At 29.4% G+C, this 14,519-nt stretch overlaps 1 protein-coding gene across 1 annotated transcript; it reads left to right on the top strand.

The window, feature by feature from the left end:
• Positions 1–12,160: 12,160 nt before the first annotated feature.
• On the top strand, positions 12,161–14,032 carry LOC111276919 (protein RGF1 INDUCIBLE TRANSCRIPTION FACTOR 1-like). The gene is made up of 4 exons (XM_022862885.2): positions 12,161–12,369; positions 12,521–12,730; positions 13,111–13,326; positions 13,462–14,032. Exons 1-4 carry the CDS (start codon positions 12,307–12,309, stop codon positions 13,681–13,683), a joined length of 711 nt encoding a protein of 236 aa, XP_022718620.2. The 5' UTR covers positions 12,161–12,306; the 3' UTR covers positions 13,684–14,032.
• The last annotated feature ends 487 nt before the right edge of the window (positions 14,033–14,519 follow it).

Genomic DNA, 14,519 nt, shown 5'->3' with positions numbered 1-14,519 from the left:
ATAAAAAATTTTGATAAAATTAATTAAAAAAATAAAAAATGATTATTATTAAATTTCAAATTGAAACCATTTCATCTAACACCAAAAATAGCGCATGATTAAATAGTATCAATTTATGGGCACTGTGGGAGTGCTAATCCTTCCCTACTCATAATCGACTCTCAGACTTAACTTGATTTTTTTAGATCGAAATTAGTCTTTTTAATAAACTTTAAATGCTCTTTTATAGTTTTATTAAAAAGATAAACTTTTGGATGGTCAATCACACCTTAAAAAAGATTGGTAATGACTCCTCTCATTTTTTCTCTATTTTTAAATTCTTTACTTCTGACAATCCCAAAACCATTACGACAGGTATGTGTTAGTGAAAGGACTTGGTATAGGGCTGATAGGCTTCGTGTTGGAGAGTAGTCTGATGAGAAGGTTCTACTATTGTGAAGGGTATGAAGGCACGAGGCTCAATGTTACGGGTGCTATGGGTTCTGGTCGAGGAATGGAAATATTGTATTGGTGGCTTAGAGTTGCTTGGTTAGGTCCTGGGTTAAAGGCAAGGGCTTGTGTTGTGGTGTCAGTGTTTGAAACAAAGGCAGTGTGGATGTTGGTGCTTAAGGGTTATTGTGTGGGTCGTGGATGAGGCTTGAAGGGAGTTGTCTTTGAGTGGGTGTTAGGTTTCGCAGTGGGGATTGGGATGTGCAATGGTGTGTGGTGAATGGTTAAAGCTGGTTGAAGGCCATCTAGTGCTTGAGCAAGCTATTGTGGAAAGCCATAAAGGAGGCTTGAGGGGGGCTATGATCAAGTTGTGCGATTTGGCTAGATGATGGAGGTACGAGGCTTATTCTCCAACAGTTGTGAGCGACTAAGTTTGAGTAATAAAGGGCTTGGTGCGAGTGAGACAAAAGGAAGTGGTCCGGAGATAGACAAATAGGGCTTAGCCAAGGCTGGTGAAGGGACTTAATGCTTGTCAGGGAAAAAAAATCCATGTTCACCCTCTATGTTGAAATTATATAATAAGTCACCAAAAATTCAATTTTTCACATAACTACAACCAATTTGCTGTATTGAAAATTTGGCTTCTTTTGGCAACAGATGGTACTCTGTATATATAAGTTTGCCAACCACTACTTGTCCTTTATCTATTTTCTATTCTTTGTCATTTTTTCTTTTTTTTTTCTTTTTTGTAATTTAATTTTAAATTACTTCAATTAATTCTAAGAATAAATAAAAATAAATAAAAATAAAAACTAAAGATAAAAATGAAACTGGACATAAAAGTTTAATCTAGGCCTGAGATTGAAGTTGGAGCCTTTAAAAAAAATCGATTTGGACTTCTATTGGGCCTTCAAGCCCAAATGATTGAATTTTGACCCAAGATTGAACCGGATTAGGCTTTAGGATTCAAACTTTAAATCGGATCAGATTTTAATGATTCTCAAACAATTAATCTGAGGTAAGCTTGAAACATATTAATTCAATTACCATACTCAAATTAGTACAGGTTAAACTATTTGAATCGAATGTAAAAATCGAACAAAAATTGAATCAATCCAAACAAAATTAGATGTCTACACTCACGACCTCTCGGCTTTATTCCATTACTTTCTCTTTTTTTCTTCTTGGGTTTTTCTGTCTCTGGAAGCTTTCATGCCCTCTTCTCATGACCTCCCAACTTCATTCCATTACTTTTTCTCTTTTTCAGATTTTACCTTTCTTTGTTTTTCCTTTTTTTGCTTTTTTTTTTATCAGATCTTTAAATTTCTATAGGACAAACAACTCATAGTCTTGCCATTCAGATCTTTGGGTTTAGCAATCTTTCAAGCATTTTCTTTATTAATTTATGGGTTTTTCTTTTTTTTTTTTTAATTTTGAGATGTTCTTTGAGTTTTTTTAATTTATTTTCAAAGACAATTTATCTAATTAATATTATGATTTGATTTGTGTTTGTAAAGGCAAAAGTCAGCGATGTTGGTGGACAAAGCCATTCCTGACGATGACACTAAAGAATCCAGTCCTCTGCTGCCGTTGGTCGAAAAGAAATGCAAGGGACTCCTCTCCTGCATCTAGAATGCAATCTTTAGGATTCACAGGGATGATTTCGCCAAGAGACTTCAAGACATTTTTCCAAGGAAGAGGCCGTTGTTCTCGCGCAAATGAAAATAAGATCCCTATTCTTCTGTCTATCTTTATCTGTTTGTGTGTATTTATTGTACCATTTCTGGTTTCAAGTCCTACATAGGGTGTTTAACAATAAAAAGAGCACATTTAAAATATAGACGTACATTGAAAGGTTCAGGAGAGTAGTCTGGCCTTTTTCTTCTATATTCTCTTCTTTCATGCATTTCTACTGTTACTGAATTTCCCTTCTTCTCATTGCTTAGGCTAGCAGCTTACACCCATTGGCAAAAGCAATAGTGGAATATGATCGCCACTTCCATTTCTTTGATGAAAATTGCTAACCAATGATGCCCAAAACAACAGCAAAGGATCCACTATTTCTACATGGCTTCTTGACGTTGTAGAGTTCTCTGCAGTGCCAGGAAGAGGAATTCAGTTTTTTATTGAAAGTGACTACTGGCGAGTGTTTGGTCATTGTTATTATAATTTCTGAGGCTTCAGAAAATGTCTTCATTACTCTAAACAAAAGTGGTGTTCGTGAACAGGTTGGTAATCGTAAGTTGCCTAAACAGATTAGAGAACTAATGCAAGTTGATGGTCTCACCAATGATGAAGTGAAAAGCCGTTTGTCGGTTACTCTATAGCATGCGAAATCCGCTCATATTATCTTGTTATCTCCTTTCTGGTCACTGATTTTGTGTGTGAACTTTGGTTTATGTGCAGAAATATAGACTTCATATTCGAAAACTTCCAGCCTCTTCAGCTAGGTAAGTAAACGGCCTATGGTTAGTTTAAAATCAATGCAATGAACACATGAAACAAAACATCTCACAATCTGTTTCTCCACAAGGTCCCCTCTTTGCGACAAAACATTGCAGCTATTGCTAATGGCATTGTCTTGATCATATATTTAATTGGCTATGTGTTCATAAATATTAGTGGAGTTTCAACTGTTGATGTTCTTACCCACAAGGTTCACTGGGTATGATATTACTTGCAAGTTTAATCAAGCTTTTTTTTGCGCTTCAAGATTTCCATATATAGAATGTAATATAGTTAAAATTGTGTTTAACTTGATAAAATTGTTTTGATTTGTTTTTGTGGGTAATAGGTTACTATGTTTTTTTTATTTTGACAGTGTATGGGGGATGGATTAGATTTTTCCTATTTGAGTTTGAAGTGAAGCCGCTGTTATTCTCTTCCTATTGGATTGTTTTTTATTTTCTTTTTTCTGTGACAACATTCTTTTTTTGTTTTTGTTGTCTTTTGTCGATAAAATCAAGCTATGAAAGAGAAAATAGCACATATTTCAGATCCGATAAATTCAACAATAATCAATCTGATGAGATGCAAGTTCGAAAGTGAACTGCTAAAAAGAGAAGTTTTCAGAAAAAAGGGGTTTATAGAAGTATATATATGAATAGTTAAATTTATTTTATCAATGTTTTATTTATACTAAATTTTAATTTACGTGGTGAAGAAAGTCTTAAAGTAACAGCGTAAGGTGAAATGATGTCAAAAATCGATGAATAGCTTCTGAAGAACAACCAGATGTTTGTTTTATTTGTTTTTTTTTTTTTCCAAAATTGGTCCACAAATTTACAATTACCCAAATCTCTAAAGATGAAAAGTAGCGGTACATACATAATTGTAAAAGAAAGAATAATGAACACATGCAAAACAAAGCCAAATTAAGTTTCAGACCAAATCACAACAGCAGTAGCGGAATTCCAGGAAACAAAGGTTGTGCTGGTCACCTGAGCGTTATAGACGATTTGTTGAGGCGCTTCAACAGCTTGGAGGTTCACAAGGTGAACTAGATGTTATCAGATTGATGGATTTATTTATATATTTTGTCAAGTTGCATTGGAAAAACCTTTCATCGGCGCTTCTATTTATTCTCAATTTTATAGAATTATGTTTTTGTTATGACCAAAAGATTGAATCAAGTTTTTTATGAAATGTTCCGATCGAGTTTTATTGGTATCTAAGTTTTATTTTTAATTGTGGAATAAATTTGATTGATTTATTCTCTTTCACAGTGGCCATTCCTAAACAGATTAAAAAACTGATGCAAGTTGATGGTTTCACCAATGATAAAGTGAAAAGCTATTTACAGGTTAGTCTTTAGCATGTGAAATCCGCTCATGTTATCCTCTTATCTCCTTTCTGGTCATTGATTATGTGTGTGGATTTTGATCTATGTGCAAAAATACAGACTTCATTTCCGAAAACTTCTAGCCTCTTCAGCTGGGCAAGTAAACAGCCTATGGTCAGCTCAAAATCAGTGCGGTGAACACATGAAAGAAAACATCTCACAATCTGGTTCTCCATAAGGTCCCCTCCTTGCGAGAAAGCATTGGAACTGTTGCTGATGGCACTGATTCACCCTTGATCATATATTTGATTGGCCATATGTTCAACAATATTGGTGGAGCTTCAACTGTTGATGTTTTCACCCACAAGGTTTACCGGGTATGATATTATAAGCTTAATCAAGTTTTTTTTTTTTTTTTTGTGCTTCAAGATTTTCATCTATAGAATATAATATATTTAAGATTTTGTTTAACTTGATAATATCCATTTGGTTTGTTTTTGTGGGTAATAGGTTGTGATGAATTTTATTTTGACAGCGTACGGGAGATGAATTAAATTTTTCTTAGGTGAGTTTGAAGTGAACCTGCTGTTGTTCTCTTCCTATTTAGGTTGTTTTTTATTTGCCTTTTTGAGTGACAATTTTTTTTTTTTTGTTATCTTTTCATCGATAAAATCGAATTATGAAAATAAAAATAATACATGTTTGAGATTCGATAAATCCTATAATAATCAATCTGATGAAATAAAAGTTAACAAACGAGTTGTTAAAAAATGTTTTCATAAATATATATATGAATAATTATTTACTACAAAACATAATTTATTTTATCAATGTTTTATTTATACTGAATTTTAATTTACGAGGTGGAGAAAGTGTTAGAGTAACAGTACAAGGTGAAATGATGTCAAAAATCAATAAAAAGCTTCTCAACAACATAGTTAATATTGTCTTTGTTCTCCGATTTTTATTTTTTTTCCAAAATACCAAATATATTTACTATTCTATCAATCTTGACTCCAATTAAAATTTTTGTATGCACATTATATATATATTTATATATATATATATATATAATAGAAAAACCTGTTTGAGTTTAACCATGTTTAAGCACACAGGGCTTAGTAGTTTTTGCATTTTTAAGTTTGGTTTCAGTTTTTGCATTTTAGTTTGGGTTGCATGTATAATGGATATTGCAACCCAAACTCCAATACACGGGTTTACATGTTAGTTTGGTTTGAGTTTCTACATTTTTTAGTTTTTTGTGTTTTTTTTTTAAGTTATTTTTGTATTTGATTCATTGTTAGTGTTTTAAGATTTACATGTTTTTTTTTTTTTTTTGAAATGGTTTAAAGATAGTGTTGTTTAAGATTGGATTAATACCAAATAACAGTTGACATTGAATACTTAGATGTGGTATTCAAAATTGCCACTCTACCATTTGAGGTCTTTTTTTATTAGCTTTGTAACTTAATTTCTCATTGGTTGTTACCTTACATGATCAAAATTGTAAGTGCATTCTTTCCTTAACAAATTATGCAACAAATGCATGAAGTACCCCAAACTTTTAGGAAATAGTTATGTTCAAGGTTGAAAAGCTTGGTTGCAGTGGAAAAACTAGAAAAGGTGAATAACTCTATCCTTCTTTTTATCCATTGCGGTGCCAACTTGCCAATCCATTTGACAGGTTTTACTTTTAGGAATAAATAATAAATATAATATAAAAAGATTATTGAAAAAAAAAAAAAAACCCTCTTAAATGTGTTGGATTTTGATGGCACAATTATGAGAAATAAAAAAGAAAAAAAAATCATGTTAAATACCCATGGCCCATACTTAAAGAATAATCCAACTAAAAGTAAAACCCAAAAACAAACCAGTGATAGCAGGTGTCAATCCTCTTATCATTTAGGGATACTTTATATATATCCCTCAATCCTTTATTTTATGTTGTTTTGAAAGTTTCTACCGTTTTCCTTCTTCAACAAGAATACTAACAAGCCAAATCCCTTCTAGAGCGCTTACTGTTTCCTTTCTTGCTGCGTCCACGGGTTATTTGACTCAACGGATTCACCTCCGGTTTTGTCATATACACTACATGTGCGTATATTTTCATTGAAAAAAAAAATGGAGTAACTCTGGCTAATCAGTTTGAGTTTGACGTCAAAACAAGAGATGTAATGGCAGGCACGGCCCGTGCGTAATGTGGAGTGACATCGCTCTTTCATTTTCAGCTCCAATTGGTTACTTGGCATTGGCGGTGTGTCTCTGATAAAGACAACAATTACTCATTACTTCCAACCCAAAAGACATAACAAATTCATCAATGATATTAATAGCCCCCCCCCCACAAGAGTTCTTATCGAAGTTCAAAATTTTAATCTAGTGAAACATCCAATACCCAGAGTTATTACATTTTCAAATTCCATTTTGGAAGTATTGAATTCGTGTAATAAAATGAACGAGGGTGAAATTTATGGAATAAGAGACATTTAGCATCTATCTTCTAATCTAATATCACATATACTACAAACTTTTTTTTATACAAATTTAATAAAAAAAATCACTATTAAAAGAAAAAAGACACCCACTAACTTGCATATAATTGTAAAACTTGAGCAATGCTGAATACAGAAAAGGATTCATGAAACGCAAATTGCTCGATGATAGGCCAAATCTTCAGAAAAAGACTAAAAAATGAAGTCTTGGTTTTAAAGTTGTTCCCGCTGAAAAATGGCATTTACAGTATTTCGTAGTGCATCAAGGCCTTTTCAGTCCCTTTAATAATACAGGAAGAGCTGGTTGTGGTTGTAGGAAAAGATCATGCCGAGTTGCCTACATCAGCCAATTATGGAAACATTGAAGATCAGCGGCTACGCGAGGTTGGCTCAATTGTTAGATACCTCAATGAACATGTTAACGAAAAAACGATTTGAGAAATGACATGACATTTCAGTCCAAAAGTCCTGAGTGTCATCAATGCTGGGCTGAGCAATTTCAGTCAATAGTAGGCCCAAAGTCCATTCCCACAACAAATTTTAAAGATCAACTTCACTTTTCATCGTCACATTTCCAGATTCTACCTCATTGGATAGCATTTATAAACCACTTTTGGTCCAACGTTGAAAAAGCCTGCTACCCTTAGGAAAAGGGCAAATAATACTGTTAATAATTATTAAATTTGATAATTTTAAATTTGTATATAAAATTATTATGAGAAAAAAAAATGAAAGCGACTAAATCTAAAATTTTAGTAAAAAAGGCATATAGATTTGATACAAACAAAAATAATATTTTATATTTGATATTTTGATACACATTATGATATAATAATTTTTATATTTTACATATATTTAATATAAAATAAATAAAATATAAATACACAAATTATTATATTTGATAAAAAAAAGTGCAGAAGTAATAATAAAATTGTATTCTTTTTGCTAAGGATTGCATATTAAGTCCCAATAAAACATTTTGATAGAAAAATTTTAAAAATTTTTTAATTTGAAAGTTTCAACATCAAATATTGAAAATGGAATGAAATTGTATAAGAGATTCTCAAATTGTATAGCTTTAAGTGCCACGAAACCTATATATAACGTAATGGAATCCATACAGATGAAGATAGTTGCGTAATTGGAAGTGCAAACTAATTAAAATTCGGTCCATTCAAGACCCAATTGATACATTATACAGATTTTTTTTTTTTGTTCGATTTGTATGTTTTGCTTTCCATGGGTAACATTCGGACATGTAGGTTTGTAGATATTAATTGATAATCCGATCAACAAAGTTATTAACTTTTTTAGAATTAATTAAAATAAATCTAGGGAAAAATATAATAATAATAATAAATTATTAATAAAATTAAGAACTTAATAAAAGTATTTATGATTGAGTTTCGTTTGGATTCGGATCAAATTTAAACATTGTATCATTATTATACATATTTGCTTAAGCCCAATCTGATTTGGCTCTCAAATCCTATCAAGGCATGTCTAAATTAGTAAATAATATAGTAATTAAAAATAATTATAAAAATAAACCAAATAATTTAGTATTTAATTTTTTAGTAAGTTTTAAAATAAGGATAAATTAATATAATTTCTAAGAGGTACTTTAACATTATATATTTATCTTTTATATGATATAAAGTACATACTATATAAATATAAAAATAATATATATTATATAATTAAAATATATATTAGGTCGAACTGGACATGTACTTTGAATGTTGAAACCAAGGTTCAGTTTATATTTTAAATGAGTCTTTTTTTCGGTTATCGAGTTTGAACGAATAGTTCCATCCTTGGAACTATCTAACCAATAGTAATAGATTAGGTGAGTTGGCTCTTAATCAAACCGTTCCGATTCTTTACCAAATTAATTAATCTTGTTAACAAATTTGTACGAATCAAAATTGGCATTAACTCAATCAGTGTATTGTAATAACTTTTTCCTTTTTATAGACATAATTTTTCTACATATCTAATTTTGAGACTCATCGAGTCTTACAATATTTATTATCAAAGCAAATCTTCTCTTAATCTAGTACACTCCATGTTGCTCCGTCAATTTTTTTTTTTCGGGACCAACTCACAAATTTGTTGAAATTATCTATTTCATTGTACAAAATAAAATTTTTTTATTAAAATTTTAAATTTTAATAGTAGTTTATTTTTTTATGATAATTCAAAAATATATCTAAGAATTCAGAGTTTATAAATTTATTTAATTTATACAATCATTTTAAGATATAATATTCGATAAATTTAACATTCAAATTTTAATTTATAAATTTTTTTTATTTTTAAATTATGATCTATTTTGTATAAAAAATATATTTAAAAAAAATTTTTATGTGTATATATATATATATATGATATGATATGATATACATAAAAACCTTTATAAAATACAGTTTATATCAATATATTAAAAAAAATCTTTAAAAAGACACGTTATTGATAAACCTGAGAATTGGATTTTGGAAAGATGAGGTGATCAGGTTTTATATATGAAATTGAAGAAGGTTCACCCGCTGATTATGTACAACACAAATCCTATAAATCTTCAATTGTACAAGTAATAATAATCTTTCAAAGGAAAGAAATTCACAAGAAAATTAATTTTCATTTCTTGACAGATAACTGCCCACTGTTTAACAACTCCATAACTAATTTTATTTTGACCAAAACGATATATAAAAAGTTGAAAACATAAAGTAGGATTGGTCATGCCTGCGTCTATGCATTTATCTAGCATGTACAAAAGCGACGTTGATAACTAAATATTAGATATATATATATATATATATATATGTGTGCGTGTGCGTGTGTTAATCAAACTTTTAAAAAATTAAATATTCAGAAAGATTTATGTGTATAATATTTATGTTTTATAGACAAAATTAAAAAAAGGCAGAAATACAGGTGTAAAAACTATGTGAGTGGACTGTTTATGAGAATGCACTCGAAATTTTATTATAATGTCAGTTATAACTCATGTAATTTAACAAAACATTTATTAAAAAGAAACTAAATGCATTGCACAAAATTCTTAGTTTGGAAAGATTGATTGCAATGAATAGATATAGGGTGTGATCGGAAAGAACAAGTTGCTTGACTAGACAACACCCAATGTTAATTTTATCCAAATTTAATTAAAAAATATGATTTTTTGTTCAAATAGAGGAATAGAGAGTTTTTAAAATTTAAGGACAAAGGGTGGGTATAATTTTAAATTTTTTATTTGGATATAGAGATGAAGACAAGTAATATAGTACGTTATTCATATTTATACCTAGAAATGTTCATAGGTTGAGTTAGTTTTAGATCGAGTTCATATTTAATATTAATAATTTATATATTTTTTCAAGTCCAATCTAATTTAATATTTTGAATTTCAAAAATTTTTCAAATTCGATCTAAATTAAAAAATTAAATTTCAAATCTACCCATTAAATTTGATTTATATAATAAATATATTTTAAAAATAAAATATCCTCTTTTTAAAAAACTAACTACTAAAATAAAAATTCACATATATATTTTATAATTATAATATTTTAATTATATATTTTTTATTTAGGCCGAGTATGGATTTAAATTATTTTGTTTAAGAACCAATCAAAAATTTAAATGGATTTAATACTAAAATCCGTTTAATGAGTATTAATTTTTATCCAAATCTTTTCAAAATTTGAGAAGACTTTTAGGTAATTCAACTTTAGAATAGATCTATCCATACTCTATACATATTTTATATATTTAATAATATAAATTTTTATTTTAGAATAATTAGTCCTTATGATTACATGTTTTTACACTCTTTTATGCTTGGTAGAACTAACATTTTTTACTTTACATCTCTTTCTCTTTATCTCTAAAAAACTCTTTGATTTATCGTTTATTGATTGTATTGTGATATTGAATTTTTCATATATAAATTATGTTAGATCTAATATATTTTTATTAAAAATTTTTATATTTATAAAAGTTACATGTAGATACAAGAATAAAAAACTCAAAAAAAAATGTAATTCTTTTTTTAAAATAGTTATGCTTGCTGTAACTATAAAATTCAATCGAAACAAAGATAAGAATAGATTTAAAAAATTTGTTGGATTTGAGTATAAAAATAAAAATAATATAAAAAATTAGGAATAAAAATAAAGAATACTCTACTGATTTTAAAATCCTTACACCAACGGTATATTAGAGTTTGAAATTTTATTTAAAATGATTCATATTTAAATCATATGAGAGGTATTTGTAGGGTGAGATAAGAAATCTCACTTAGATAAAGTTTTTTTCATAAAATTTGTGAATTTTATTTTATTAAAAACGGTTGCATAAAAATTAACATTGAAAATTCAAATCATTATATTAAAATATCTTATTAAATAAATTAATGTATAAAATTTCAAAAATTTATAATAAAGTGTTTTAATTTAACTATTTGAATTGTTATTTTTAATTTTTATGTGATATTTTTAATATAAAAATTTCACGAAATTCACTCATCTAACAAATTTTTTTCTGAGTATCGTACCGAAAAGTAGGTTTGCCTGTCGTTAAGTCAACAAGCTCATTCCGACTTGAATATTCGGTTTGGACACGATCTTTTAAATCCAATTCAACATATTATTATATTAATAAAAATAATTATTTATTTTTATTTTAAAATATTAATAATAATTATAATTTAAATGAACGGATTGATTGGGTCCGAGCCATCCACAATTCTAAATTGAGAGAACTAATTCCTAAACATAGCTCTAAACTTTGATGAAAAAAAAAATGTAATTATACAATTAATGTAACATTAAAATTATAAATTTATTAATTAATTTGATTTTAAAAAATTATTCATTGGTCATATTTTATTATTTAAAGTTAATTAAATTAAAAATAAGTATCATATTAATTAATATATTTATAATTTAAATATATATTAAAAAAATTTTAAAACTTAAATATTAAATTAAATATTTTATTATAATTCAACAAATATTTATAACATTAATCTTAATATATAAGCATTTGAGGTGGCAAATTCCAAAGGCCTAACTTTTAACCTCACCATGCAAAATTAGGATCCATATATCATAAAATAGGTCCAACACATGGCATTTTGGCCCTCCTTGAATTCGAGCTGATTCATTAATTTTTCCACATTTCAAACTCTCTCACTTCCAAACGTCAACATTAAAAAATAACCATGTAGCGAAGCTTCCAAATTGCCAGTCTCAATCTACTCTGTCCAAGTAAAAATAGATGAATTTTCAAAAAAATAAAAAATATTTTAAAAAATGGAAATGAAAATAATGAAAAATAAAAATTTATGAAAGTGGTGAAGTTCCTTCAAATAAACGCATCTAATATTTTTGTGTTTTAGGGTTAGGTTCGGATAGAGGTTCGGTTGAAGACTTTTAAGCCCAAAGATAAGCACCTTCCATGCCCCATCCACCACCCACCACTACAAAGCAACCCCACTTCTGTTTTTTCTTCTTCTCACCCTTTTTTTTCTTGAGAAAATAAAGTTTTCCTAGAAAGTTTTTCTCTTTTTCTTTCTGCTAAAACTGGCTCTAAATGATCAGTATTGATCAAGAAACAACTGTTAGAGAAATCAAACCAAAAAGCAGAAGAATCATGGTTAGGACCCCCAGCCTTGTTGAATTATCTTTGTTGATTGTCGCATGCATTTTTTTTCTTGGTTTAAAGTATATGATTGTAATGATATTGTTATTGAGATGATGATGATTTTGTTAATTTGATGATAAAATAAATATGGGTCATAATTCAGGGAGGACGAGGTCCAGATGATGATGATGATAAAGAGGATGTGAAGTGGCCGCCATGGCTGCGACCACTGCTTCAAACACCCTTTTTTGTTCAGTGCAAACTCCATGCAGATGCTCATAAGAGTGAGTGCAATATGTATTGCTTGGATTGCATGAATGGTGCTCTTTGTTCTCTTTGCCTTGCTTATCACAGAGACCATAGAGCTATTCAGGTATAACTTCAATTTCTTTATTTGTTTCTTTAGGAAAAAAATGTTTTGTTTTATTAGAATTTTCTTCCTGAAATTTTGGGCTGTAAACTGATTAGAATGAGTGAGTGACATATTCCATTATCAGAAGTTATACCTGTCTTTGATCATAGGCACGAAATTTTATGAATTTGCATTGGTTTCAGCACTGTCGTGTGCCTTTTTTCTTGGGGGATTGACAAAAAGACAACAGGCGATTGGTTTTTCTTCTTTTTCTTCCTTTTTTTTTCAATAGTCAAAACTTATTAGTTCAATACAAATATTTGATTGCTGATTATGTTCATTAAACTGACCAAATTTTTTGCTAAAATTTTGAGATGGGATTTTGGTGGTTTTTGTTGCAGATAAGGAGATCCTCATACCATGATGTGATAAGGGTTTCTGAGATTCAGAAATTCTTAGACATAACAGGGATTCAAACCTACATTATCAACAGTGCCAGGATTGTTTTCTTGAATGAAAGGCCCCAGCCTAGGCCCGGCAAAGGTGTCACCAATACCTGCCAAGTCTGCGAGCGTAGCCTCCTTGATTCCTTCAGCTTTTGTTCTCTTGGTTGCAAGGTAATTAATAATCTACATTTTTATTCACCTAATTTTGTCCAATAAAAAAAAAAAGAATTTTCATCAATTCTTTTACCCCATTTCCATTTTATCTTCCTGCTTAACATTTTTATGGCTGTAATTAAATTACTTCAGATCGTTGGGACATCCAAGAACTTCATCAGGAAAAAGAAAATGTGCAAGGAAACAGACGGGTCAGATGCCGAGTCATTGAATGGTGTGAGCAATGGGAGTTATACCAAGAGCAAACTACATAGCTTTACGCCGCCGCCAACAGCCGTTAACTACAGGACTGCCAAAAGGAGGAAGGGAATTCCTCATCGAGCTCCAATGGGAGGTCTCATCATAGAATACTAATATTAATAAGAAAAATTATTATAGCTTTTTTTTCTCCACTGATATAGCAAACAATGTCGACACCTGAGCCTTATTCCTTTGAGGCCGGTGTTGGAAACTAAATTACACCGATATTATTGTACACAGAAATGGGCAAAATAAAAACAATAATAATAATAAAGAAAAATGTGGAAAAAAAAAAAAGAGATTAGATCAAAATTTAGGACACGGGTTGGATAGTAAGATCAGTAGCTTGATGTGTAGGCTTTTGATACTGTTTCTTTTACAGAACTCTTTACTGTATTGTGGGGTTTAAAATGTGTATATATTTATTTTATATATATAGAAGTTGGATGTATTATAAGAAAAATGTTCTGTGAAAATGAAATGAATGGAGTGAGTAGACAATCCATAAAAGATTGTTGTTGAATGTATACGTTGCTGATGCCGTGAAGAGCGATTTTTTTTTTTTTTAATTTTAAATATAACATGTTTTTAATTTTAAATATAGTACAATGATATAGCAATATGATAAAAATAATAAAAATGATATAATTTAAAATTTTAATAATATATATACATACGTAAAATTATTGAAGTCTTAAAGGAGTAAGGACATTCCTTTCTATTCAAGTACTGATTTTTTGTAGTACACTGCCATTGAAAACTTCTCTTAAAGAAAGGGGGTTCTCATACGCGACAAAAGGCGCGTTTGAGATCAGTTTAGCAGCGTAAATTCTGGTGCCTTTTGTCTTGTTGAAAGAAAGTACCATGAATTGGATTTTTTCTTGAAGAGTTTCAACACGTTTTCTCTCAAGCCATGTTTTGTTTTAGTACCATAAAAGTTTTTTTTTTTT

The sequence above is a fragment of the Durio zibethinus genome, chromosome 7, assembly GCF_047325235.1.
Source record: "Durio zibethinus cultivar Kanyao isolate XHJ-2024 chromosome 7, ASM4732523v1, whole genome shotgun sequence".
Taxonomy (NCBI): Eukaryota; Viridiplantae; Streptophyta; class Magnoliopsida; order Malvales; family Malvaceae; genus Durio; species Durio zibethinus.
Note: the sequence above shows the minus strand (reverse complement) of the source record. Positions and strands in the feature narration are given on the sequence as shown.